Source organism: Pleurodeles waltl, chromosome 2_2 (assembly GCF_031143425.1).
Source record: "Pleurodeles waltl isolate 20211129_DDA chromosome 2_2, aPleWal1.hap1.20221129, whole genome shotgun sequence".
In the NCBI taxonomy this organism is placed as follows: domain Eukaryota; kingdom Metazoa; phylum Chordata; class Amphibia; order Caudata; family Salamandridae; genus Pleurodeles; species Pleurodeles waltl.
The window spans coordinates 114,752,095-114,778,724 of NC_090439.1; the positions used below are offsets into that span (position 1 = coordinate 114,752,095).

The 26,630-nt window shown below is 45.2% G+C and overlaps 1 protein-coding gene across 6 annotated transcripts in view; it reads right to left on the reverse strand.

The window, feature by feature from the left end:
• The window catches only part of RELCH (RAB11 binding and LisH domain, coiled-coil and HEAT repeat containing), a 1,006,576-nt gene that overhangs the window by 754,043 nt on the left and 225,903 nt on the right, over positions 1-26,630 (reverse strand). For all 6 annotated transcript variants that reach the window (XM_069219494.1, XM_069219496.1, XM_069219495.1 and 3 more), the window contains 2 exons: positions 10,547-10,744; positions 524-615 (listed from right to left, as the gene is read on the reverse strand). In XM_069219494.1, coding sequence (XP_069075595.1) covers positions 524-615; positions 10,547-10,744 — 290 coding nt within the window. The remainder of the gene's footprint in view (positions 1-523; positions 616-10,546; positions 10,745-26,630) is intronic.

Genomic DNA, 26,630 nt, shown 5'->3' on the forward strand with positions numbered 1-26,630 from the left:
AGTGCTTGACACGTTATGAAATTGCTTGTCAAATTATTAGACATACTCAATATTTCAATCAATCAACATTTTTGACATTTCTATTAATGCCTACATTTGATTTAAAAAGTGAGCCTACAAATACATAATTGTTTTAAAAAAAATTATGACGTGCAAACGTGAAACATTATTTATTTTTAAGGAAAGATAAACATTGACACTAAAATAGGAACCCATTTAATACGGAGAAAAATGCCTCTCAACTGCAAAGTAGTGTTCAATATAAGTATGGATCTATAGTACATATGGTATGTTTAAATACGCATGAAGAGACCCCAATGAGGTGTGGAGGGTGTCCGTTGCCCCTTTCCAAGAGCACTTAAATTAATAACTGAATATTTTTAAAGTGTGATGTTCACCCATAATTCTGTCACTTGGGGATACCTCTGATGGACAGTTAAACAAAGCAGGGGACAACAAGGCTCCACAAAACGCAACATAAGTGTCACTAGTACAGGCCGATGAAGGGTTTGGTAAAACCTACCTTGCAAGTTTTTGAATTTGTTCTAGCAGGGACATTTTCTCACTATATAGTGTGTTAATTTGGTCTTCTAGTTCCTGAATTATCAGTGATTCCTGAAGGTAAAGAAAAAAAAAGAAGAAAATAATACATCAACCCCTAGGAAATATTTATATCATCATAACTCCTGGCATACATTCTGCTGCAAACTTTGTTTGTCATTAATAAGAAAAGCAGCCCTCCACAAACAGCAGACAAAGGACCTGATTTAGAGTTTGGCTGACGGGTTACTCTGTCACAAAAGTGGCGGATATCCCCTCTGCCATATTTATATTTCCATAGGCTATAATGGAATTGTAATACAGCGGATGGGATAGCTGCCATGTCTGTGATGGAGTAAGGCCTTCCACCAACCTCTGAATCAGGCCCCACATATTTGTGACTTGCTCTGAATGTTGTATGTAGATACTATGTCATGGAAATCATCCTAACATGTTGCTTCGCAAACTGGAAATGAAAGTACTGAAGTAACTAAATATGTGCATTGCCAAAGTCAATTTCCTATAGATGCGCTTTCTGGGTTACAGAGAATCTCTTCTGTTGATTATGTTGCAAGCATTCATTTTTGTTTAGTCAAACACACTGTCAAATAGGGCAATACTGCCAAATATTTCATACAAAGTTACAGCAAAAAAAAGGTTGAATTTTAAAATATTAGCAACTGGAAACAGTGTTTTTCTAACCAATATCCTATCCCAGATAATTAATTGTAGACTGGCTATTCTGGCACTCTAGGATTGTAACAGCACGCTGCAGGTTAGGGGCTGCTATCATAGCAGAATTGGATGATCTGACTAAGACATGGCCAAATGGATCCATTGTAGTGTGGTTTTCCGAAGTGTGAGGTGGGTTTGAACATTTTAGCCACAGCTAATTTTGGTTTCCGTTCCAGCCCTGCCCAAATTTTACATTCTAAACCACTTATAAAGCAGCATCAATTGAGGAGGCAAAGTAATTTACCACAAACCTTTGTAGAACAGTTTATTCAAACTGCAACTCATTCTTCATCTCTGTATCAAGAGTGGTTGCTTGTGAACATCTAAACTGAGGTGACAAGTGCTCAAAACTAAGTGACCCTCAAGGATCACAGAAGAAGCAACTTTACCTGTACTAAGGGGAGCTCTTAAAGCTCTCAATTAATTATTTATTCAAACCCAAGTCAAACTTCAGTACACAGCAACACATCTAGGGTTGGACTGCTTAAGAATAGCTCTGCCATTCTGGAATTAGTAAAATTGGTCATCTATTCTAAAATGTGTTTTTTTCTTCAAAGAGAAACTGATAGTCTCTATTTTTCAGATGTTTTGCTGTAGTGGATGAGAAGGCAGAAAATAATTTAGACAGTTCATTTCAATCCTAATCGTCAACAATTTCAACAATTGTGACTGAAGTGAAATACAACTGTAACTTGGGGTACATTCTACAAAAAACGTACCAACACATTGGAGAATAAACCAATAAACATTTGTTATACTAAAGGGACTTAGTTGATATAGGATCTTTCATAAGGCCCAGAGGGACCTTTCAGTGGTGTCAAGCCAGTGAATCTGTATTTTAATGAGGAAGTGGAGCCTTTTTTTTTTACTAGTATTTCTGGCTCAATTCACTGAAGCTAAGACAGCTACTTTTCATGAAAGTTGATATGAGGTCACATTTACCTATCAGTTCAAAAAGAGGCCCTGACGATCTAGATAACACTACAAATAGCTGAGGGGAAATTAAGTTCTTGCAGGACAGAAGATTTAATGACCTCTAAAACAATTTATCATTACAGCTTTGATGCGAAGGAATGTATAAAGTGTACTTTTCTATAGGATGTACTGGTTACCCAATGAAAGATTATGAACTGAAATTGTCAAAACAGATTAGCCAGGTAAAAATAGTAAGAACATTGTTCTTTATTCTACTATACATACAGAACAATGTTCTTGTACCAATCTCTTCCATTAAAGGGACTCTCCTTTTCCTCTTGGAGCATTTTCAAACAGGTCCCTTGAACTTTTGAGAAAGCCCATGTAATCAGAATAAGAAGTCCATAACTTCGGGTATTTAGGAACTAGGCCCGAAGATTAATCTCATGCCTCGCTTCTCTGAAAAGGAAAGAAGGTCTGGAACACACCACTGAGGAGGTCATGTTGAAACAAGCCATCTTCTTTCTGAATCATTTTAGCTTGAGAATCATTTTTTGAGGGAAGAGGAATAGGAGCATGGGGGAAACAATACACAGCAAAAAATGCCTAATCAGCTGATCAAAAAGGATTTTTTTCTAGTTGGATTCTAGATACTTGGATTGGATGGGAAATCTTTGAATTTAGCATTTCTTGGTGCTGAAAAAACATCTACCCAATGCTTAACTCTCACCTTCATGCACCAAGAATTCTGCAAACGCTTCATTGTTGATGAACCACCTGCCTTCACGTTTCTCCGAACTCAGCGGGACTGTTGTGATCAGCAAATTCTGAGCCATGAGTTAGTGTCCCCTTGGCTGGCGAACCTCAGGAGGGTTCTAAACCTTGTTACTCTTGCTGTTAACTGTGTTGACGGATTGCACTGTGAGTGCCACTAATGTAACTGATGGAAAGCAACATTGTCATGGCTAGGTGGACAAGGATTTTGCACAGAACACATGCTCATCAGTTTTATAAAATAGACATATCCAGACTGAGGTTGCAAATAATTGTATTTCCAAAATAATACTAAGGTTCTTCAGCATATACAGAATGAGTACGAATGGGCTCTCCTGTTTCTTAGTGCATTTGTATTCTTAATTAAGCCTTTAGTAGGCAGGTTATGTGCAATGGCTGAAGTTAAACTCTTTAAGCAAAAAGCACAAGTATAAAATGGTTATTTTCACTGATTATGTTTGCAAGAATTAGATCTGACTCAAATAAATAAAGGCCATCCACATAATGGCAAAAAGCCATGCAATCAGAACTTACTTTTGTTAGGAGTCCACCACAGCTCTGTTGATCACAGAAGTTGTCAAATTTCAAGCCTGTTTGATATATCACCCTATATACCTTATATATTTAACTCTTCATGGTTCTTTTTCATTCCTGCTGCCTTCCTTTGTCACTATTTTCCTATCTTTGTCTTCCTCTTTCTTTCGGTCTTTGTCTCTCTTGCTTTCGAACAAAGTCTGATGATGAAAAAATACATTTTGATCTGAACAAAAACTGTGCTGCTGATCACTTCCTACAACCCCAAGACCAAATTTTGCATTGTCGGCTGTCGCACACTATGGGAGATATCATTTTAGCCAACTACCTCAAATAATAAGCAGCCTAAAATGGACCATGCCAAAATTGACAGAACACAAAATAGACAGGAAGGACAAATTCCAGCCTTCGAATGGCTATTTCATTCTATGGCCTGGAATTTACAAAATGATCATCCAGGTCTAATATGCAACATTCAAGCTGTCTTAGGAAGTAACTTAAATGACTGAACTAGGAAGGAAGGACAGAACGGAATCAGAAGCCATTTTCTAAATTTCTTGTGGTCTGTATTTCTTTGAGTAATATTGGGGCTTCTATTTTGTAAAACATGAAGTAGAACTTTTGTTGGGGCCGTGGCCAGACTCGGGACAATCTTGTGTGCCACGAGGTAAGGGAAAAAGCCTGGAACCCTGCTGCAACTCAGAGGTACACTGGTCATAAGTGTTGTCATGTCCTGAGCGGCCCCACCTACCTCACTCACTTGGTCCCATGGCATGTACCCCCCCCCCCCAGTCTCCCTGATGCCACTGCCGAAACCTGACCTGAGGGGTGTGGCGGCCTACCTTTCGCTATTAGTGTGGCCCAGCCTGGGGCATGGAGCCTTTGCTGCATATATCAAATCCACAGTAGTGTTGTGCATGGAACTGGCAATCAGACCGTAACCCCTTCTACCATTAACCTGCAATTCGACATTCATGCCCCTCGCTGTACGCTATATTTAGGCACCTTCTCCTCATGATTGAAACACAGAACATTAATAATTTGATGCACAGTGCCCTCCCACCGGAAACAGACGGTGCTCGTAGACGCTAGGTCACCGCTGCACTACATCATTGAGGACACATTACCAAGAGACCCAAAACAGAGATAACTCATTTTAAAAAAAAAACGAATCCTGAGGGACCCGAACAACAATCAGCCTTGACCAAGGGCCAAAAAAGGCCGCACCAACACTCTCATGGTGAGTAACACTGACAATATCATGGCAGAGCTCAGAGCTGGCTTTGGCGCCATGGAGGGCTGCTCTGATGTGCTGGCGTAGACACCAGACATAATGACCGATCAACTGAGCCGCCATGACACTCAAATGACCACCGCAGAAGGGAGAATATCAGACTTGGAGGGTGGGGCTGCTCAGTCTGTGCGTCGCCTAGACTGTATGGGGAAAGTTCTGAAAACCATGGCAATAAAAAAATGAAGACTTAGAGACAAGGGGCCAATGTAATAACCTTCGCATATTGGGAATCCCAGAAGCCAACAACGCCGGTCGACTAGACCTCTTTGTCAAAAAACTGCTGACTGATCTATTTGGCGTGCAACACTTTACTACCACCTACGTAACTGAATGTGCCCACAATTCCCTTGGCCCACGGCCCAATCCGGGATGCCCACCAAGACCCACCATAGCCAGAGTCCTTAATTTTAGGGACTGAGGCACAGAACTGTGTCAGGGAAAACGGTCCACTTACGTGGCAAGGTTCCCCTATCTCCTTGTACCCTGACTTTACAGCAATGGTTCAAGAGGCCTGCCGTAAATTTTTGGAGATAAAAACTACACTCAAGAAACTGGGCCTCCAATATGGGATGCTGTACCCGGCCCACCTCTGTGTTGATGCAAATGGACAAGTACATGTTTGTGACATACCTCAAGAGGCACAGGACTTCTTTAAGAGGCTGCAGAGGGAACGTGGAGCAGCCCGGGCAACCACACAAATCAGTAATCCTTTGGACCTTCACCCTAGTACCAGCAATTACCTATTTTCCGTAGAATGATGGGGTCACTTCTGATGAATTTATTGATTATATCAGATTACTGGTTTCACCCAGAAACTTACTCAAGCTGACCTTCACATGTGGATAAGTACACTCCTTTAATTTGCATACTATTGCCCGACACCATCCTCTAGTCACCAATCTTTACTACACAGGGCGCTGGCGTGATTTCACCAACCCCGAAGTGGTACACACTCTTTTACCTGTTTTGTTGTTTGATTAATAGAGGGTTTTTTATGGGTATTAACTGGGTTAGGGGTCACCTGGTTTGGGTGGTGGGAGCGTTAGGGGAACTGCTGTTTTGTTAGGTTTGTACATTGATCATTATGAATGCTGTTCTTGTGGCGTTGCACCCACTTTGTACTTTAGAATCAGCAATATTGGCCATGGTCCAAACCAAATTAGGCACAATGGTGGTCTCTCCCTTGAAGCTATCACATGGAACATTAGAGGACTTAATGATCGCCGTAATAGTAGACAGGTCCTCCAGTACATCACTAGATAAGGCGCACAAATTGCATTTCTTCTGGAAACTCATCTGTCGCCAAACATGCTACCCGCATTTGCCTCGACTTGGGGAATGCATCGCTACTATGCGAACTATAACTCCTATACAAGGGGGGTCTGCACTATAATTTACAGAAATGTTCCACTAACTCATACAAGCACTACAACTGATGCTGAGGGGCGATACATCTTGGTGACTGGCTCATTAGTGGGCCATTCCATACTACTGGCCAAAATGTATGCATCTAATGTCGACTCCCCAAACTTCTATCTTACCATATCTACCATGTTAGGGTGGCTCAACTATAATCACATTAATGGCAGGAGATTATAATTTATTATTATAATTTATTAATGGATCCCTTTGCAGATTCCATGGCTACGGCCCCTGTGACAAAACCTAAATCAATCGCTATTACTCAAGGAGATCTTTTGCAGGATTCTTGGCTCCTGAAACGATTCTCTGAATTGCGATATACTCATTGCTTGGCTCAACACAACATGTGGACATGGATTGACTACCTCCTTCTATCTAAGAAGCTATGTCTTTGGTTTTCTGCTGCACTACATTTACTTGTACACTCTCCAATCACTCTCCACAACTTATCACACCAGACATCCCACAGGCTAGCAACCGTGAAAGGCACTGGGGTTTCCCCATATTAGCCATGCAAGACAAACTATTCTACATTGAAATACGCTGCGCTATATTGGAATACTTCCAACTCAACGACGCAATGGTGAGCACCCACTCCATGCTATGGGATGCATATGAGAGGCATCTGCATTGCCAAATTATAGGGGTCCTCTGTGATATCCTCAAGACTCTGCACTCTCAGGAGACCCGCCTGGTCTCTCTAGACGCCCAGGCATCATTAATCAACAAACGACCGAACACTCAGGAGAGAGAAGCATTGCTGGCTGAATATCGGGACCAAGCAGAAAGGGAAGTATTATGCCTGGGTATATATGTGAGGGCCCGTAGATATGGGCAGGGGGAGCGACCAGGCCAGACACTGGCCCGCTTACTCCGACCACCAAGGGGCAACTCCTACATTCCGGAACTCGAAACAGACGATAACCAACGTCATACATCTACTGCAGCAATACCAAAGCCATCCTCCAATACTACACTCAATTATACAGTCTGCAGGTTGATAACAATCCAATTACTTTATCAACTTATTTAGAGGAAACAGTAATGATATGGCTCACTAATCAATAACAACAATTTCTGAATGACCCCATCAACTCCAATGAAGTAATATAGGCCATTGACTCCCTGAACGGCTCTAAAGCACACAGGCTTGACAGTTATACTGGAGAGTTTTATAAATGTTTCATACACCTCTTAGCCCCCTCCCTCCCTGATTGCTGGTGGTCTACAAGGAATCCCTAAAGGAGGGAGTACTTAATCTGAATATGCAGGAGGCTGTAATAACACTCTTTCCCAAGCATGGTAAAAACCCTTTATTTTGTGTCTCTTACTGCCCATTATTATTAAACTACAACAGTAAAATTGTGGCTACTAGGCTTGCATTACTAATGGATCAACCGGTGTCAACTGCACAATCCAGCTTCATTACACACAGATCCACAGCACTAAATGTTTGTGCCGTATTGTGTCCTCAACAGAATTTCTCCAGACCTCTCAGCTGCCATTGCACTTTTGCATGCAGAAAATGCATTAGACTCTCTTGAATGACCCTTCTTGCGTGCTGTACTCTGTAAATTAGGTATATTGCACGGATTATCTGCTTTAGGACTTTTACTGTACACCCTCCCAATGGCACACATCATATTAAATGGCACCATCATAAACCTCTTTCCAATACTAAGAGGCACAAGACAGGGCTGTCCCCTCTCACCTCACCTGTTTGTCATAGCCCTAAACCCTTTGGTATGTCAACTCACTCTCAATCACCTACATCACAGACTTCAGTTGAAACCGGGCCCTCTACTCATTTCTCTATATGCAGATGATATATTATTATTCATCCAAAAACCAGAAGACAACGTCACACCCCTCCTGAGAGAGGCAGTGAGATTTGATGCTCTCTCCAGACTCTAGATAAACTGGTCCAAATCTTAACTATTCCCTCTAAATCCCTGAATGTACGAAGCGATTACCCCTTGATCTGGTGCAGTGATTCACAAAGATAAAGACACAATATAGAAATTAAATTATGGTTTTGTCATGGAATCCCTGCTGACACAAATTGACAGATGGATTAACCTACCCCTCTCAATGGCTGGCAGGATCGCAATTCTGAAGCTGATTGTCCTCCCCAGACTCCTATATTTGTTTACTAATATACCAGTTACTTTCATCAATGCTTTCTTTAGCTCCCTCCGGAGTATTACCTTGAAACTCATCTGGTCAAGGAGCACACGGATACTCCCATACAAGAGGGGTGGAATCAGGGTCCCCTACTTACAATTGTATTATCTTGCAGCCCATTGTCAATATGCCCACTTTTGGTATCATGCAAATACTCAGCTGTTATACTCTGAACCAAAGATAGATTTGGAGGCACCAACTCCCCTTGCATCTCTCCTGCCCTGGGAATCCACCTAGATCCCAGTCATGTTCAGAACTTACATACTACTTGTTGGGCGTAGAGAAAGCTACAGAGGTTCCTGGGAGCTTCCCTAATCTACTTGAATGTCCTGCCAATTGCGGATAACCCTTGGCTCCCCATGTTGTGCACAACACTTGTAAAATGCACTCTATTGAAATATGGCCTGGCAACATTCAGAGACATTTTCCCTGGTGGACATACCATTTCACACTACAGATACACGGTTTCATGACGCCACATTGCTGGACCATTTTAATCTGTTCAGCCTTCACAGAGCATTGCGTGCAGTTGTCCCTACCTACCCCATTGTCCCAGATGACTTTACACCTCTGATGCTAATGGCGTCCGACGATAACTGTGCTAGATTGTCTCGCCTGCTAGCAGCAAGCTTAAATGTACTCCCAAGACATAAGAGCAAAGATAGAACACGTTGGGAAGATGACTTGGGACGGCCGATAACTGATAAAATCTGGGCGGCATGCTGTGCATAGACCAGATTGGTTTCTCCAAACCACCGTCATAAACAAATGCATTTTACATTTCTGCAAAGGGCTTATACCACTCCACTAGATCAGCATACATATAATTCAACTCGATCCCCACACTGTCAGCGTTGTGAGATGGACTGTGCAAATGTTATCCATATGGCCTGGAGCTATCCAAAATTACTTATCTTTTGGGTTGACATTTTACAAAAACTTTCTCTCATGCTTGACATTATCCCTGAACCTCTTACTGCACTATTGGGATATACTCATAATCTCCCTCAGTGTACAATACAGCTAAATTACTAAACAGGTCACCAGTGTGACGTACTGTGAAACTACATACCGAAGTTCATGCCTCCCTTCAACCTCCAACTTCCCGACCCAAAGACATTTGGCAACCACTGAGCTCTCATTTACTAGCTGTCAATACACGCTCACAACAGGACACTCCAGCACGTAATCCCACCAACCTCCCACACCTGCCCTTTTTAGAGGTGGGTCCCTGTCTTCTCAATGACTACGACTAATACAAATGCAACTAGTGTCCTCGATTGTGTTCACATTCACAATTATCCTTGTGCTTATTATAGAACTGTTCCCAAAGGGAGATGCCACATCTTATAATGGCGCACGTGTTAACAACCTGGACAGTACTGATAGTGGCTTATTATCATACACGCCATTACGAAGGTATACAACTTACTGACCTCCTTCTTTTCTTTCCTATCTTTCTTGTTACTTGTGGTTTCTTTCAAATGTGTAAATGACTATGTATGTTTATTAGGCACGATACATCAGCCACTGAGTCCACCGAATTGCTGATTGTACTTACACTGCACTGCACTTACTTACCAAAGTGTATCGCTAAACGTCTGCCAACCTTTATTATTGAGAGAGCAAATAGAAAAATAAAAATAACTTTTTTATCTTCCACTATAATTTGTATTAAGTGTGGCAGTAAGTTTGTATTTTTGTAAATATGTAAAACAAAACAGGAAAAGTATTTATATGTAATATGTTTTTTTATATAAAATATATTTAACTTAAGTACCACATCTGCAAGATGATTTAGACATGGCAATGTCTTAAATAGAATACATTTCCTGAAAGCACACAGTGTGTTTGACTAGCTATAACAGGCACATCCAAATTCCACAACTAGAATAAGAGTATCAATTGTTTTGAGATGTTCCAAAAGTTATATTAAGTCTTGAAGGAAGCAGAAATTTTAGTAGTAAAGTAGTAAAGGATGATTGACATTTAACTGCTTCACTTGTGCACTTGATCGGAGATAAGGTAAAAATTGCAAAAAAACTCAACAACATACAGGGACCTTGATTCTTACAAGCTTTTTAGCAAGGATATGTGTTAACCGCAGCCTTGACAATTAGATAATATAAGAAGCTAGAGATATCTCACCGCAATGGTCTGAGGCTCTTCAATCGAAGCATCGCTGTCCTTTCTCGGCCTCGGATCTAACTCATGATCTTCTACAACAACGCCGACATCGACCATATCTTTCACAGTAACCTGGTGGTTTCCGAAGTCACGATACAACTGAAGCACATCTGGGGGTTTTGGAATGTTCAAACCAACATCATCCCACAATTCGAAATCCTTGAGAAGCAAGAAAACCCATCAATGACAACCACAGTGTGATCAGAATCCATCAGACAATCTTCTAAAATCGGGTCGAACTGACTGCATTGCTCAAGAGCTTCATCAGCATTGTACGACAATTCTTTGAGAAGGTGAATATTGAGAGACATGCATAGAACGGCAAATATGCATAGTAAAAACAATAAATACAAGAACACACCTCCATGAGAAATGACATGACAAAGCAACTAATGGCTGCTGATGCACATGGTGGCTCCAAAAGATTACTAAACTGCAACATCCTCAGACCCTGTAATTATCCGAGGTAAAGCAATAAAATCCATAGTTTTACCTAGATGTGTGCTGCAATAACTAGGCTCAATCTGGAACTTCTTTAGAGTTCATTCAACTTTAAGATACGTTTCTGGCAGCAAGAGAAAGATCAAACAGTGGTGTTCACATGCAATGTATGATGAATTGTTTTTCACGAAAGAAATAGGGTTACCAATATGTCACCAAAATATGCTCAGACAAGCATATATTGACCTTTATTGCGACGTATCACCAAGTTAAATTTTTAGTCAGCAAAACATTGTTGGAAAAAGTTTGTCTAAATTTAATGCCATCTGGTATATAGAGTAACAGACAAAATCACTGTTCGCTAATAAACAGATAAGGCATACTGTAACAGTGGAAATATGCATACACATAATTGCAGCATAATAACGTATTCTTTTTATGGATATATTCAAGAGTGGCCTTCAATAAGCAATGTTAAAGCACAGGCATCACAAAGTCTCCTAAAACTCTAAGAGGAGCTAGATGACAGTTTTGAATTTTAGCAACCTACTCCTCTAGCACATACTACCCCATTTATGCCTGTTGTTATTCTACCCATCGAGTGCCTCTATCCATAGTCTAGAAACCGACAGGTACACCCAGCCTTTAATCTTTCCAAGTATATGAATAACTGTGCATATAATTCATAGTGTTTTGATGCTGCAAGTCCTAAATATTTTTGATATTACAACTTCTAGATACAGATGTTCTAAAATAATGTGTGCACCCAAAAATACATTGCAACCACATTTGTAGCATCTAGTACTTAGGTCTTGTAAGCTACACTACATCAATCAAGGTTACCGAAGTGCTGGATCGGAAGGGAGACCATGAAACATGGGTGGAAGCCGAAACAGAAACACATGGGATGAAGGTTGTTTGAGAAAATCAAGTGAAATGAAAAAATAGTGATTATTCCAACCAGTGCAATCCACAAACATTTAATTTCTATTACGTACTGGCAATAGCCAGTAGGCAGCTATAATTAGGACCAACTTTTCACACAGATAAAGATTTTTTTCTTTTTCTAATAACTTTGGCGCCATTTGTTGAACCTTGATGAAAGTTTCAAAAGTTGCACGGTAATTAGTTCAGCTGCTGCCTGGAAAGTAATGGGGTAATTCGCCAATCGAGGATAAGAAAAAGGGAGGGGCTCAAAATACTTTTTCCCCCATGCAAAGTCTATGGGGATTTTGCGATTTTTGAACACAACTACAGCCCAAACCACTGAATGGATTTACACCACAATTGGCAGAAAGCTAGATCTTGGCCCAGAAAGATCTCTTTTTGTTATTTGTCGCAAATCTGTTCAGTAATTTTGAAATTATTAAAGGAAAACAAATACAGATATCAGGGGAAAAGGAACATTCATCTAAAAGGAAAAAAAAACTCACTGACTCACATACCATACCGCTGCCGCACATGGCCAAAGGCAGTGCGCACCATGGGGTTGGGTGCATAGAGGGGGGTTTGTGGGCATCAGGGCCTGGCTGCAGGCTGTGGTTGTATTAATGTACGGTATGAATATATTGCATTACATAAAAAAAAAAACGGGGAAAAAAAACCTGACATTCACCCCCACCCTCCTCCCCCCCAAAAAAAAGAGTTACAGGGACGTTAGTTAGATTCACTTTTTACCCACACAAAACCACACAAATTCAGCAGTTACAGTAATACTTATAGTTACACTTATCTAAAGAAACTATAACCCGTGCCAGAAAGTAATTTTAGGCTACAAGTTATAGTTTCTTAACATAAGTATTACTATAATTGCTGAATTTCTATGGGTTTGTGTGAGTAAAACGTGGATCCAACTATGACGTCCCAGTAATCTTTGTTTTTTTTCAGTGAAATATACATATACACACACACATGTATATATACATATATACGTACAAGTTACTTACCTTCGGTAACAAAATATCTGGTAGAGACATATTATAGTTGCAGAGTCCTTACCTAAGAATTTTCCCCCAGACGTCAGACTGGATCCGGAGATTTTTCTTCGAGCAATACCCTTGCGCGTCGGTAGGTGGCGTCTGGAGACTCCGCAGGCGTCGTGGTCGCCGTGATGACGTCGGGAGTAGTACATAGCTGCCGCCCTCGCGCAGTGACGTCAGTTTCTTTTAATGACTTTCCATGCCAGAGTGCAGAGCCGCTAAGAACAATGAGATTGGTGCACCAGTGCTAAGGACCTGAAAGAGGGAATCTCTGTCCCTAGAAATCAGTTCGCAAGTGGGGAGGATGGGTGGCCGGTAAGGAATATACAACTAGAATATGTTTCTACCAGATATTTCGTTACCAAAGTTAAGTAACTTTTACATCTGATAGAGACTTCTAGTTGCAGATTCCTTACCTTAGAATAGATACCCAAGCAATGATATCCTTGGTGGTGGGCTGCGAACCAAGATCATACTAGAAAGTCCTGCAGGACCGAACAACCAAAGTAGCCGTCACGACGGACCTGACTATCCAGGCAGTAATGTTTAGCAAACATGTGCAGGGATGCCCAAGTAGCTGCCTGACAGATATCCAGGACAGGAACTCCGCGTGCTAACGTAGTGGGAGCAGCAGTTGCTCTGGTAGACTGAGCATGCAAGACTTCAGGAGGTTGCTTTTTAGCCAAAGCGTAGCACAGTTTGATGCAAAGAAGCACCCATTGAGAGATGATACGCTTTTGCACCGCCTTCCCTTTCTTCGCATCCACATAGCCAACAAAGAGTTGATCGTCCACCCGGAAATTCTTAGTACGATTGAGGTAGAGCGCCAACGCTCTTTTTGGGTCCAGATGGTGGAGTCTCTCGTCATGGGAAGGATGTGGGGGTGCGTAGAAGGTAGGCAAAGTGATGGACTGGCCCACTTGAAATGGTGTAACCACCTTAGGAACGAAGGAAGCTCTAGTGCATAACACCACTTTGTCAGGGTGTACAGACAAGTATGGAAACTTTGAAGAAAGGGCCTGAAGCTCACTCACCCTACGAGCAGAGGTGATAGCGACCAGAAAGACAGTTTTGAATGTGAGGAGCCTCACAGGACAATTATGCAGTGGCTCAAAGGGGGTGCACATCAAGTAAGTAAGTACAAGATTAAGATCCCACTGAGGCATGATGAACGGAGTGGGAGGAAATAAGTGGGTGAGCCCTTTCAAGAACCTACTCACAATAGGAGATTTAAAGAGTGAGGGCTGATCAGGAAGCCTCAGAAAGGCGGAAATGGCAAATACCCTTTAAGGGTGCCCAAAAAGCAGAGCCCTGCTGGGCTAAAGAAAGAATGAACAGAAGAACCTCAGACAGAGGGGCAGAAAGGGGGTCAAAAGATTTGTTGATACACCATGCCACAAATTTATTCCAATGACAGGCGTATACAGTTTTAGTCGATGGATGCCTGGCTGCCAAGATAACATTACAGACTTCGGGTTGAAGGGCAAATGCCGTCAACTGTTGCTGCTCAATCTCCATGCATGAAGGCGGAAGTTGGACAGGTTCGGGTGGAGAGCCGTCCCCTGCTGCTGCGACAGAAGATCCGCCCGAAGAGGCAGTCTGAGTGGAGGATCGATGGACATGCTCAATAGCTCTGGATACCACACTCTTCGAGCCCAGTCCGAGCCACCAAGATAACTTGGGCCCAGTCGTACTTTATTTTCTTGAGAACTCTGGGCAGAAGAGGGATAGGTGGGAAGGCGTAAAGGATGCCGGAGCTCCACTCGAGACGAAAAGCGTCTCCGATCGAGTGCCGCCTTGGAAACTCCAACGCGCAGAGCAACTGACATTGCGCGTTCTCTGCAGAGGCAAACAGATCTAACCAAGGCTCTCCCCATTTGAGAAAGAGACCATGCGCCACCTCCGGATGGAGATGCCATTCGTGATCGACTGTGCGTCGTTGGCTGAGTTTGTCTGCTCTGGCGTTGAGAGAGCCCGTCAGATGTTGAACCATCAGGGTAATGCCCTGATGTTCCATCCATGTCCAGAGGCGTAGTGCCTCCTGACAAAGGGTCCAGGACCCTACCCCGCCTTGTTTGTTGGAGTACCACATGGCAGTAGTGTTGTCCGTGAACACCTGCACTACTTTCCCTTTGAGAGGGAAGGAATGCTTTTAACGCAAGCCTGATCGCCCGGAGCTCCTGCATATTTATGTGCAGTCCCGACTCCGCCGGAGACCAGAGGCCTCTGATCTCCGCCTCCCCCATGTGACCGTCCCAAACTAGAAGTGACGCATCTGTCACTATAGAGAGATCTGGCTGGGGAAGGGAGAGAGGTCTGCTGTTGACCCAATTTGGATTCGAAAGCCACCACTGCAGGTCTTTCGAAGTCCCCTCTGAGATCTGGACCATGTCGGAGAGATTTCCCTGATGCTGCGCCCACTGGAACTTCAGGTCTCACTGCAAAGCCTGCATATGCCATCTGGCATGTGTTACTAGCAGGATGCAGGAAGCCATGAGGCCCAGCAGCCTCAGAGTCAGTCTCACCGAAACCCAAGACCGAGGCTGAAAGACCGGAATCATAGCCTGAATGTCTTGGACTCGCTTGTCGGGAGGATAAGCCTGAAATTGCACTGTGTCCAGAACAGCTGAAAGGGAGCTTCTGAGAGGGAGTCAGGTGTGACTTCGGCACGTTTATAGTGAACCCCAGCTGGTGCAGGAGGTTCACCGTAGTCTGAAGGTGGGAGATGACTGTCTGGGGCGAAGGTGAAGGAAGCACTTCCGAATGATCTGCAAAACCCACCCATCCGTGGTGATGTGTTCCCAGTGGGGCAGGTGATGGCGGGTCCTGCTACCAACTGGGTGGGAGCGAAGGAACGGATTAAGAGTTTGGAGGCTGCAGCGGGGGCAGAGGTGGACAGGACAGACCTCTGGGTCCCTGTCCCACGAGGGATTCCACGTCCTCGGCCACGCATAGGCTGTCCAGCGTGCGTGGCACGGTGGCTGGGTAGAGGACGTGACAGGGCGCCCCTTCCGTGTTCACAAAGGGGACGAAAAGCGGACTGTGGTGGGCGTGTGGCAGAGGAAAGAGCAGGGAACCGAGCCGTAGCCCTGGAGTCCTTGAATTTCTCCAAGGCTGAGTCCGCTTTGTCTCCAAAGAGATGGGTGCCATCAAAGGGCATGTCCATGAGTGACTTTTGGACATCCCCCGAGAACCAGAAGTGCGTAACCAGGCGTGGCGCCTTAAGGCCACCGTCGTCGCAACTGATCTGCCTATAGAGTCGGTCATATCCAGCCCACAACGGATAGTGAACTTTGCCGCGTCTCTCCCATCTTTAACTGCTCGGGAGACGATAACACGGGCCCCCTCCGGTATCTGCGGCAGGACTTGTGCAACCGTATCCCACAGGGAGTGGGTATAACAGCCCAAAAGACATGCGGTGTTTACAGACCGCAGTGCGAGGCTGGAGGAAGAAAACAACTTCTTGCCAAATTGTTCCAGCCTTTTGGATTCCCCATCCGGGGGTGCGGAAGGGAACGTGCCAGAAGAAGAGGAAGCCTGGATTAAAAGACTCTCAAGCGTAGGGTGTTGGGACAGGAATTTTGGGTCATTCGGCCAGGCCGATGACGGTGAGCGATAGTCCTGTTCACAGGAGCCCCTGTGTTGGGTTTGGACCATGAACCCAAAAGGACATCAGTGAGGGCTTCATTGAATGGGAGAAGGGGTTCTGAAGTAGAAGCCCCAGGCTGAAGCACCTCTGTCAGGAGATTAGACCTAACTTCCACAGTAGGTAGCTCAAAGCCAAGGACCTCAGCTGCCCTACTGACCACAATACTGTAAGTAGCTCCCTCCGCCGTTGCCACGGTAGGAGGAGACAGCATGCCAGTGTCAGGAGAAGTATCCGGACCACTGGCTTCACCCAAATCCTGTGGCCAGTCCATAGCAGGATCATCCTGGTATTCATAAGAGTCCAGGGACCCCTTCAATTCCTCCCCTTATTCGAACCCATAGGAAAAAGGGTCTGCATCTGACCTCTGGAGAATAGGGCCCACTGAAGCAGATGGCGGCGTCGGCCGACACCGCTCTGACTCAGAGTCGTCGGGGATAGGAACTGGGGCGACGTCGAAAGTGGGCACTACCGATGTCGGGAGCGTCGACAATCGACCTGGTGCCGAGGAAGGTCTTGAAGGTGCAACCGGCGTCGGTGCAGATCCACGCACGGATCCGGAGGCGACCTCGGTGGCTGGGGCCGAAGCCGCCAGCGTGGAAGCCGAAGGCCCCTCAGCCGAACCCCTTGGGTCCGAAGGTGCTGTATCAGGGTCGGCCCGTCCAAAGATGAGGCGCATGGCTTCGTAAAACTCCTTAAGTTGGGGGGAGGAGGAGGGGGGGGGGGAGGCTCCGGCTCGGGGAAACTCAGGGAAGCGCGGAGTCGACCCAGACGCAGGCTGCGAGGACAGAGGCCTAGTCCGTGGACGCTCGTCCCACGTCGCGTCGGCCGAACGACGGGGTGAAGTCGGAGAGCGATGGGACTTCTTCGACTTCTTCTTATCTTGACCCGAGGACTTCGAAGAAGACGAGTGGTGATGACTCCGTGACCGATCTCGAGACCTTCCTCTCAAGCGAGACCGGGACCTACGCGGAGTTGAGTGCCGGGTCGCCATTAGCTTTAGGGACTGCTCCCTCAAAGCTTTCGGGTGCATGGGCAGACACTTGGAGCACGACTTCAGGTCGTGGTCGCGCTCGAGGCACCACAGACAAACGCGATGAGGATCTGTCACCGACATCGCCCGATGGCAGTCCTCACAAGGCTTGAACCCATCTTCGGGGACATCTCGACGCACCAAAGTCGTACACAAAAAACCTCGACAAAACTGTTTAATTCGGGCAAAAAATAGCCAGGGTAGCTCTCTCTGGATCAGCGCGTGGCGCGTAAAAAGAAAAGAACTGATGTCCCTGCGCGAGGGCGGTGTCTATGTACTACTCCCGAGATCATCACGGCGACCACGACGCCTACGGAGTCGACCAATGCCACCTACCGACGCGCAAGGGTATCGCTCGAAGAAAAATCTCCAGATCCAGTCTGACGCCTGGGGGAAAATTCTAAGGTAAGGAATCTGCAACTAGAAGTCTATCAGATATATATATATATATATATATATATATATATATACACACACATAAAGATGCATATATATTTTTATATATGTGCATATATAATATATATATATATATATATATATATATATATATATATATATATATATATTATTATTTTTTTCAGAGATGTACAAATAACACAGCTCCTAAACTCCTTATCATGTGCCCATTTCAGAAACAAAGAGGTTTCCTTCATTCCCATTTTTCACTCCAAATATTTCACCATATATACTGGTCTATACTCAGTACACCATGAAAAACCATTGTATGGTGCAGCTCTGTTGTTAATTCCTTGGGTTCGTGGAGAACCTACAACCCTCATATATCCCCACAACCAGAAGGGTCTAGAAGAAGCAATGGTATTTGCCTTTTGTAAAACGGTCATTGTGACAAAACGTAACAGATGAAAACGTCACAAAAGGAAGTTTTCCTTGAGGGATCAACACATATGGACACATCAGTAATGCATCCACCACAGAGAGCTGAGTAGAGTAATGCGTCCACCAGACAGATTTGTTTCACCTACTGTCACAAGTATAAATATTGGCAGATACATGCGGCCTTTCAGCCTTCAAAGGCTAGCAAAATGTGTAGTACTAAGTTGGATAAAAGAACACGCACACCAACAGCACCAAGTCGACCCCTCTCTGGTGACCACACTCAGCAAACATACCTGTTATGTTATGATGTATAATTTTCAGAAGTAGTAGTAAGCAACTTCAGTGGATTATACAATTTACAATGATATCAGTACTTTAAGACATACCCCTACACCAGCAACCTCTCCTGCCAATAATTTGTGCACAAGGTTTATAAAAATCCACAACGGTTTTTATTACTTAGGGATTCTATACATTTTATATGTCATCAGGCAACTTGAAGCTGTCAGAGAAGTGGGACAGATCATGTAGTACAAACCTGATTCTTCCAGTGCAAAAATGGTGTGTGCTGCCCTACAGCAGATGCAACTGTTGCTTGCACTAGTCAGTCACTTGGTGCAAATGCCAAGGTCTAATCATTCTTTATTCGACATAAAATGTCATAAAAACATAAAACTTAAATACATACTATAATAAACAATTCATAAAACCAACATGAAGCATAGCTTACAGCCTCATTAAGTTGTTAGTGATTCATATTGATTTCTGATTTGTAATGGACACTTAATAAATGTCAATATTGTAAGACATACCTCTACTGAGGAACGTCTTTGTAAAAACTCCACAGTAGGCATATATTGTGCAAAACCAGCCTGATGCAGTAACGATACTAGAAAAGTTTATCTGAGTTTTGAATATAAAGGGGAAAACAGGATAAAGGGACACATGCTTTGCTTTGAAAGGTTATTACAGTGGCATGGGGGTAAATCATATTTCCATTTCCCTTGGGTGGGGTAAGCAACTTTAAAATGTATAAAATGTAATCTAAACGCAGTTAAATAAAAACAATGGCTTGAATTCTCGAACAGAGATAAATATGGTTCGGCGTCTTTTCCTGCAACTATCGGGACATAAACCTCCACAGACCTCAGTCTCAATGCAATGTGTAAACTGGCGTTCATACAGAGGTCTGCATGGCAAGATCTTACAATAGCTTTAGAACTACTTTTTTGTTGACATAGGATGGGAGAACATTTCTGTAAGCCCGAGCCTAACAAATAGTGCTTTTACATACGCCAGAAACTGTACTTTATTCATATTTTGTAAAGATAAACAGTCTGCAGTGCATTCTCTTGTCGATTTTGCCTCTGGGCTCTGCCAACATTTAATCCATAATAAAAGTGGGGCAAATTTTATCTGATCTTCCTCAAAACACAGACCCAGGTCTTCACGACTGGTAACATTTGCAATATTGTTATGGGCAGCCAACAGCCTGCGAGCAAAGCAATTTTCAACACGCTGCAGAGCGTCTACATTTTGATACCCCCAAACTCCTCCCCAGTAAACTGCTGTCAAAATGCACTTTGTCCTAAACAGAATGATCATCGCAACAAAGATTTATGCTTTAGAATCCTTGTGAAGAAAAAAAAAAATGCTTTGGTGTTCCTTGCCATTTGTGAAGATTTCATTAAAACATGCACTTTCCAAGTTAAGCTGGAGCTAAAAGTTGTACCCAAATAATTAAAAATGTGTGCCCCTTTTATTAGGGTTCCCCCCATCCTATGGGACTTGGTTTCCACATGCTTTGGCCCAAGGGCATGATATAAGATTTCGACTGATTTAACGACTTAAAAATAAGTTATTTGCGTTTACGGTGCAAATGTCATTTTTGCATCCGTCAAGCAGTTCAAATGTCAGTCGAAAAATATATTGCAGTTTTGAAAAGCGAGATGCACCAACTCCTTGCAAATGTGTTTTTTCTTTTGTTCCTTGATCTGAAATTGATGACCGTGAGCAATGTGTGTGAACTGTTGCGATTCGATGTATTTTAGTGCAATACAAGGTAACCCCCTGGCAAAGTACCTTATTTTTCTATGCTAGTTTAAAAATCAAACCAAAACGCTGTATGAAAAACTTCCCTTTGGAATTAGTGTGCTTCTAACAGTGGAAGGTCGCCTCGCCCTTGCTCCTCCTGACATCCTGGGAGTTTGAGCAGCACTGCCCCTGCATAGAGCTCTATCCGGATACTAGTCAATATGAGGGCAGTTTCCAACCGCCCGCTACAATGCAGAGAGATCACATTTGGAATAATAGCAAGTAAATCGCATCAATGCATGAGAAGGCATGTGTAGTGCACCTCTCGCACTGCTGTGGCCTTGCAGCGCTTGTGGTTTACCAGCTAAATCAGTGTTTGAAAAATGCAAACATGGCATCTAATTCTGGCTTATCCGAGCGTTCCTACTGCGTGATCCCGGACAATATTACGATATCACCCCGAATCCCAGTTCCATTATCTCTCAAATACTGGTAGCGCCAGGTTCTGTTTGGAGTGTGCACTAAGCAGCACTATACAAACAAGTAATGTACACATATGAAACTAATCACTCATATTTATTGGAGGAGCACTGCACCCTGTGGATGTCAGGGGGTATGTGGCCCCAACTGCTCGCCCTTGGAGTCAGTCCCTGCTCCCAGGGCTGGCAGGGGAGCTGTCTCCAGCTCAGTAGTGGCCCCAGCCCCAGATAGAGTCGTCCCTTACGTCGTCTCATGGCTGTCACAGTCCCAGGGTGCCTAAAGAACAAGTTACTTACCTTCGGTAACGACTTTTCGGGTGGATACATTAGCTACCTGTGGATTCCTCACCTAATGAATACCCCCATTGCGCCAGCACTCAACAGAAATCTTCTTCCTAGCTTCTGCACGTCGACGAGGACGTCACAGTTGCCCACGCGACGCCGTCTGACGTCATACAGGCAATAAGAGGTCCTCGCCGACGTCAGTACCAACATTTTTTACGTGCCTGAGAATAATAGGCCATAGAGATGAAAGAACAATAGAAATATTTAATGATATTCCAAACAAACACATCACTCTGAGAATTCAGTCCTTTTTTTTTTCTTTTTTTTAAAAACAAATATATAATTATATGAACAATATATATATATATCAATATGAACATATGTACAGAATATATACAAGTCCTCACAACCAAGAGGAGTAACTCAAGATCTACTTGGTTAGACCAGACAGGCAACAGGGAGGCGGGTGGGACCGTGAGGAATCCACAGGTAGCTAATGTATCCACCAGAAAAGTCGTTACCGAAGGTAAGTAACTCGTTCTTCTGATGGATACAACTACCTGTGGATTCCTCACCTAATGAATAGAGTCCCAAAGCAGTACCGCACTCGGTGGAGGGTGCCTGAATGGTCAAACCAAGAAATCCTGCAACACTGACCGTGCAAAATGGCCATCCCTTCTGACCTCAGAGTCCAAGCAGTAATGCTTCGCAAAAGTATGAAGGGATGACCAAGTTGCGGCCTTGCAGATGTCGACCACAGGAAAACCCCTAGCCAAGGCCGACGAGGCCGACTTAGCTCTGGTGGAATGAGCTCTTATACCATCAGGGGGTTCCTTCTTTGCTAAAGAGTAACACATTTTAATGCAAAGAACAACCCACCTGGAGAGTGTTCTCTTGTGGACTGCCTTTCCTCTCCTCTTTCCCACGTATCCGATGAAAAGCTGATCTCCAGCCTGAAATCCTTTGTTCTGTCTATATAAAAGCTTAGCGCCCTCTTTGGGTCCAAGCAGTGGAGGCCCTCTTCTTCCTTTGAAGGATGAGGCGGAGGATAAAACGTGGATAGAGTAATTGACTGGGCCAAATGAAAGGGTGAAACAACCTTCGGAAGGAAAGCAGCCTTGGTCCTCAACACCACCTTATCCCCATAAAAAGAAGTATAAGGGGGTTTTACAGATAGAGCCTGCAACTCACTCACTCTCCTTGCAGACGTAATTGCAACCAGGAAAACCGTTTTAAGAACTAATAATCTTATGGAGCAAGAATGCATAGGCTCAAAAGGGGACCCCATAAGGAAAGTTAAAACCAAGGTCAAATCCCATTGAGGCATAACAAAAGGAGATGAAGGGAATTTATTCATAAGGCCCTTCAAGAATCTAAGCACTATTGGAGATTTAAACAAAGAAGGCTGGTCTGGAAGACAAATAAAGGCTGACAGGGCAGACAAGTAACCCTTAACAGTAGCTACTGCACAACCCCTCTGTGCTAAAGACAAAGCAAAAGATAAGACATCTGACAAATGAGCACATAAGGGATCAATCTGCCTCTCTCCACACCAAACCACAAATTTAGACCACCTATTAGTGTAGATAGATTTAGTGGAGTGTCGCCTGGCTGCTAAGATAACATCCACTACATAAGGCGGGAGAGAAAAGGAACTCAGGCTGCCCCGTTCAATCTCCAGGCATGAAGGTGCAGGCTCTGGAGGTGGGGGTGTAAAACCTGCCCCTGCGACTGCGAGAGGAGATCTGCCCTGAGAGGGAGACGGAGCGGAGGGCACAGTGAGAGTTGGAGAAGGTCCGAGTACCATACCCTCCTTGGCCAATCCGGAGCTATTAAGATGACTTGGGCCCGGTCTTGGCGAATTTTCCTCAACACTCGAGGAATCAAGGGTATGGGAGGAAATGCGTAAAGCAACTGGTCGCACCAGGTTATCTGAAACGCGTCCCCTAAAGCTCCTTGTACCGGATACTAGAGGCTGCAGAATAACGGGGAGTGCGAGTTCTCCCGGGTGGCAACCAGATCTATCCGAGGAAACCCCCACATCTGGAAGATTAGCCGGACTTGATCTGGATGGAGACGCCACTCGTGATCGGCCGAGAAATGGCGACTGAGACTGTCCGCACGTACGTTCAAGACTCCGGCCAGATGATTTGCTACCAAGCAAATCTGATGGTCCTTTGCCCAGGAACATAGCCGAAGAGCTTCTCTGCAGAGAAGGTACGACCCTACCCCTCCCTGTTTGTTTATATACCACATCGCGGTAGTGTTGTCCGTCAGGACCTGAACCGACTGACCGCAAAGGGATAGGAGGAAGGCCTTGAGAGCCAGACGTACAGCCCGCAACTCCAACAGATTGATATGAAACACCTGTTGCATTGGAGACCAAAGCCCCTTGATCTCCCGATCCCCCAGATGAGCTCCCCACCCTAGAGTGGAAGCATTCCGTTATTACTGTAGCCACAGGCAGAGCTTGAGAGAACGGCCTTCATCGGGAAAGATTGCCGTCCGCAATCCACCCTTTCAAATCCATGGCAGCATCTCTGGAGATTCTCACCGAGCCTTCGAGACCCCCTTTGTGTTGAGACCACTGCCTTCGGAGGCACCACTGAAGAGCCCTCATGTGCCAGCGGGCATGCGTGACCAACAGTATGCAAGAAGCAAACAGACCGAGCAGACGTAGGACCTTGAGGACTGGAATGACCGCTCCACTTTGAAACATTGGAACCAACGCCTGAATGTCCTGAACCCGATGAGGCGGAGGAAAGGCTCGATTCAATGTCGTATCCAGTACTGCCCCTATGAACAGGAGGCGCTGAGAGGGCTCTAGGTGAGATTTGGGCACGTTCGCCAAAAAGCCCAGGTTGAACAACAACTGGGTTGTCGACTGCAGGCAAAGCTCCGGAGACCTGGCTTTGATTAACCAGTCGTCTAGATAAGGAAATACGGCTATTCCCTTCCTCCTGAGCTCTGCTGCAACCACCGACATCACCTTCGTGAAGACTCGAGGTGCTGAAGTAAGACCAAACGGAAGGACCGCAAACTGATAGTGCTGCGACCCCACCACAAAACGGAGATACTTCCTGTGCGACTTGAGTATAGGGATATGAAAGTAAGCATCCTGCAAGTCGACAGACACCATCCAGTCTCCATTGTTCAGCGCCAAAAGCACCTGAGCTAGGGTCAGCATCTTGAACTTTTCCTGTTTGAGGAACCAATTCAAGATCCTTAGGTCCAGGATTGGTCTCAACCGACCATCCTTCTTGGGAAACAGGAAGTACCTCGAATAACAACCTTGACCCCTTTCCTGCTCTGGGACCAACTCCACTGCGCCCTTTGAAAGGAGGACTTGAATCTCCTGTTCTAACAGGAGGTGCTCTTCTGAACAATAAGACGGGCGGGCGGGATGGGGGGCGGAAACTCCCGAAAGGGAAGGGTATAGCCGTTTCTCACAATGCTGGTAACCCAGGATTCTGAAGTTATGACCTCCCACTTGTGGAGAAAATTCAGTAACCTCCCCCCCACAGGAGTGGAGTGAGTGGGAATTGGGGGAAGCCTAAGGCTGCTTCCCCTGCTGCACCCCTCCAGAGGAAGAGGAAGAGGCAGAGTGCTGCTGAGTGGCTCCCCTGGTACGGACCCTACCCCTCCCTCTAAAAGATCTATAGGAGAGAGCAGAGGTAGGTTGCTGGAATTTCCCTCGAAAGGAGGAGGAGGAAGAGCCACGACCAAATCCTCGAAACCTCCTAAAAAAATCTGGAGGAAGTAGAAGAAGTGGCTTGCAAGCCTAGCGACTTGGCCATGGCCCTGCTCTCTTTGAACCTTTCTAAGGCCGAATCCGCCTTGGCACCAAAGAGCTTGTCCCCATCAAAAGGAAGGTCCAGTAGGGTCGACTGCACATCCAAGGAAAATCCTGAGTTACGAAGCCAAGCCTGCCTCCTCGTAACTACAGCAGTGCCCATTGCCCTAGAAACTGAGTCAGTTGTATCCAACCCAGATTGGATAACCTGAGTTGCAGCTGCCTGAACGTCCGATACCAGGTTTAATAGTCCCTGAGGAACCTCCGTATGTGTTGATGCAATTTCGTCCATCAGGGCATAAATGTACCTTCCTAAAATACATGTAGCATTGGTGGACTTCAATGCCATGCTACATGAAGAGAACACCTTTTTGGATGCCATGTCCATCTTCTTGGAGTCTCTATCCGAGGGTACAGCTGGAAAAGACCCAGGAGCAGACCTTGCCGAGCAGGAAGCCTGGACCACCAAGCTTTCAGGTGTTGGATGCCTGGTAAGAAAACCTGGGTCAGCCGGTGCAACCCGATACCTCCTAGCCACAGATCTATTGACAGCTGAAGAAGACACCGGCTTCTTCCAAACTTCCATTATAGGGTCCAGTAGCGCTTCATTGAATGGCAAAAGTGGTTCTGCCGATGTAGAGGCAGGGTGCAACACCTCTGTCAACAAATTCTGCTTGGCTTCAGTCACCTGCAAAGGGAGGTCCAGGAAGCCAGCTGCCTTCCTGATAACAGAATGAAAAGTGGCCGCCTCTTCTGTGTACTCCCCAGGAGATGACAAGTCTCATTCGGGGGAGGTATCTAGGCCACTAGCCGTGTCCAGCCCATGGAGACCCTCACGAGAGTCCTCAATCTCTCCTTCCTCCAGGTTTTGTCTCTGGTACTCCTGCTCTTCAAGGAGGCGGAGAGCAAGCCTCCTCGAGTGCAGCTTCTCCTCTATTCTCGACGTCGACATGGCGTCAGCGGACATCGAAGAACGACGCCGATCCTCGGATCCGTCCGACGCCGGGTCTACAGGCGCCATAGGCCTCTTCGGCGCCGAACGAGGAACCGGATGGAGTGAAGACTGCCTCGGAGTCGTAGGAGGTCTAGACGGCGTCACAGGCTGAAACATCGAAGCCGCCGGAGCCGAAGCTGTCGGAGCCGAAGTCTCAGGAGCCACCGGAGCCGATACCGGTGCCGAGCCCACGTTCCCCAAGGGGAGAAAGGGCATAAAGGGTGCTGGTCAAAGCGGAGCCGGAGCACCCATGTTGAAAGCCAAAGGGCCCGTAGGACCAGCCGGTCCACCACCTGGAGCCATCTGTTGGAAGATGGAAAACATTGCATTTAAAAATGCGGAACTATCAGCTCCAGGGGCCGGGAAAGCCGGGTACTGGGGTGCCTGGTTCGAAGGCGACACCGACGCCGGTCTCGACGTCTGCGAAGACGGAGAAAACATCTGAGGCTGCGGAACCTCAAACACTGAAGGTGGTTGGCCCGATGACACAGGCAAAGTCGGTGAAGCTGGAGAAGGCAACAGCG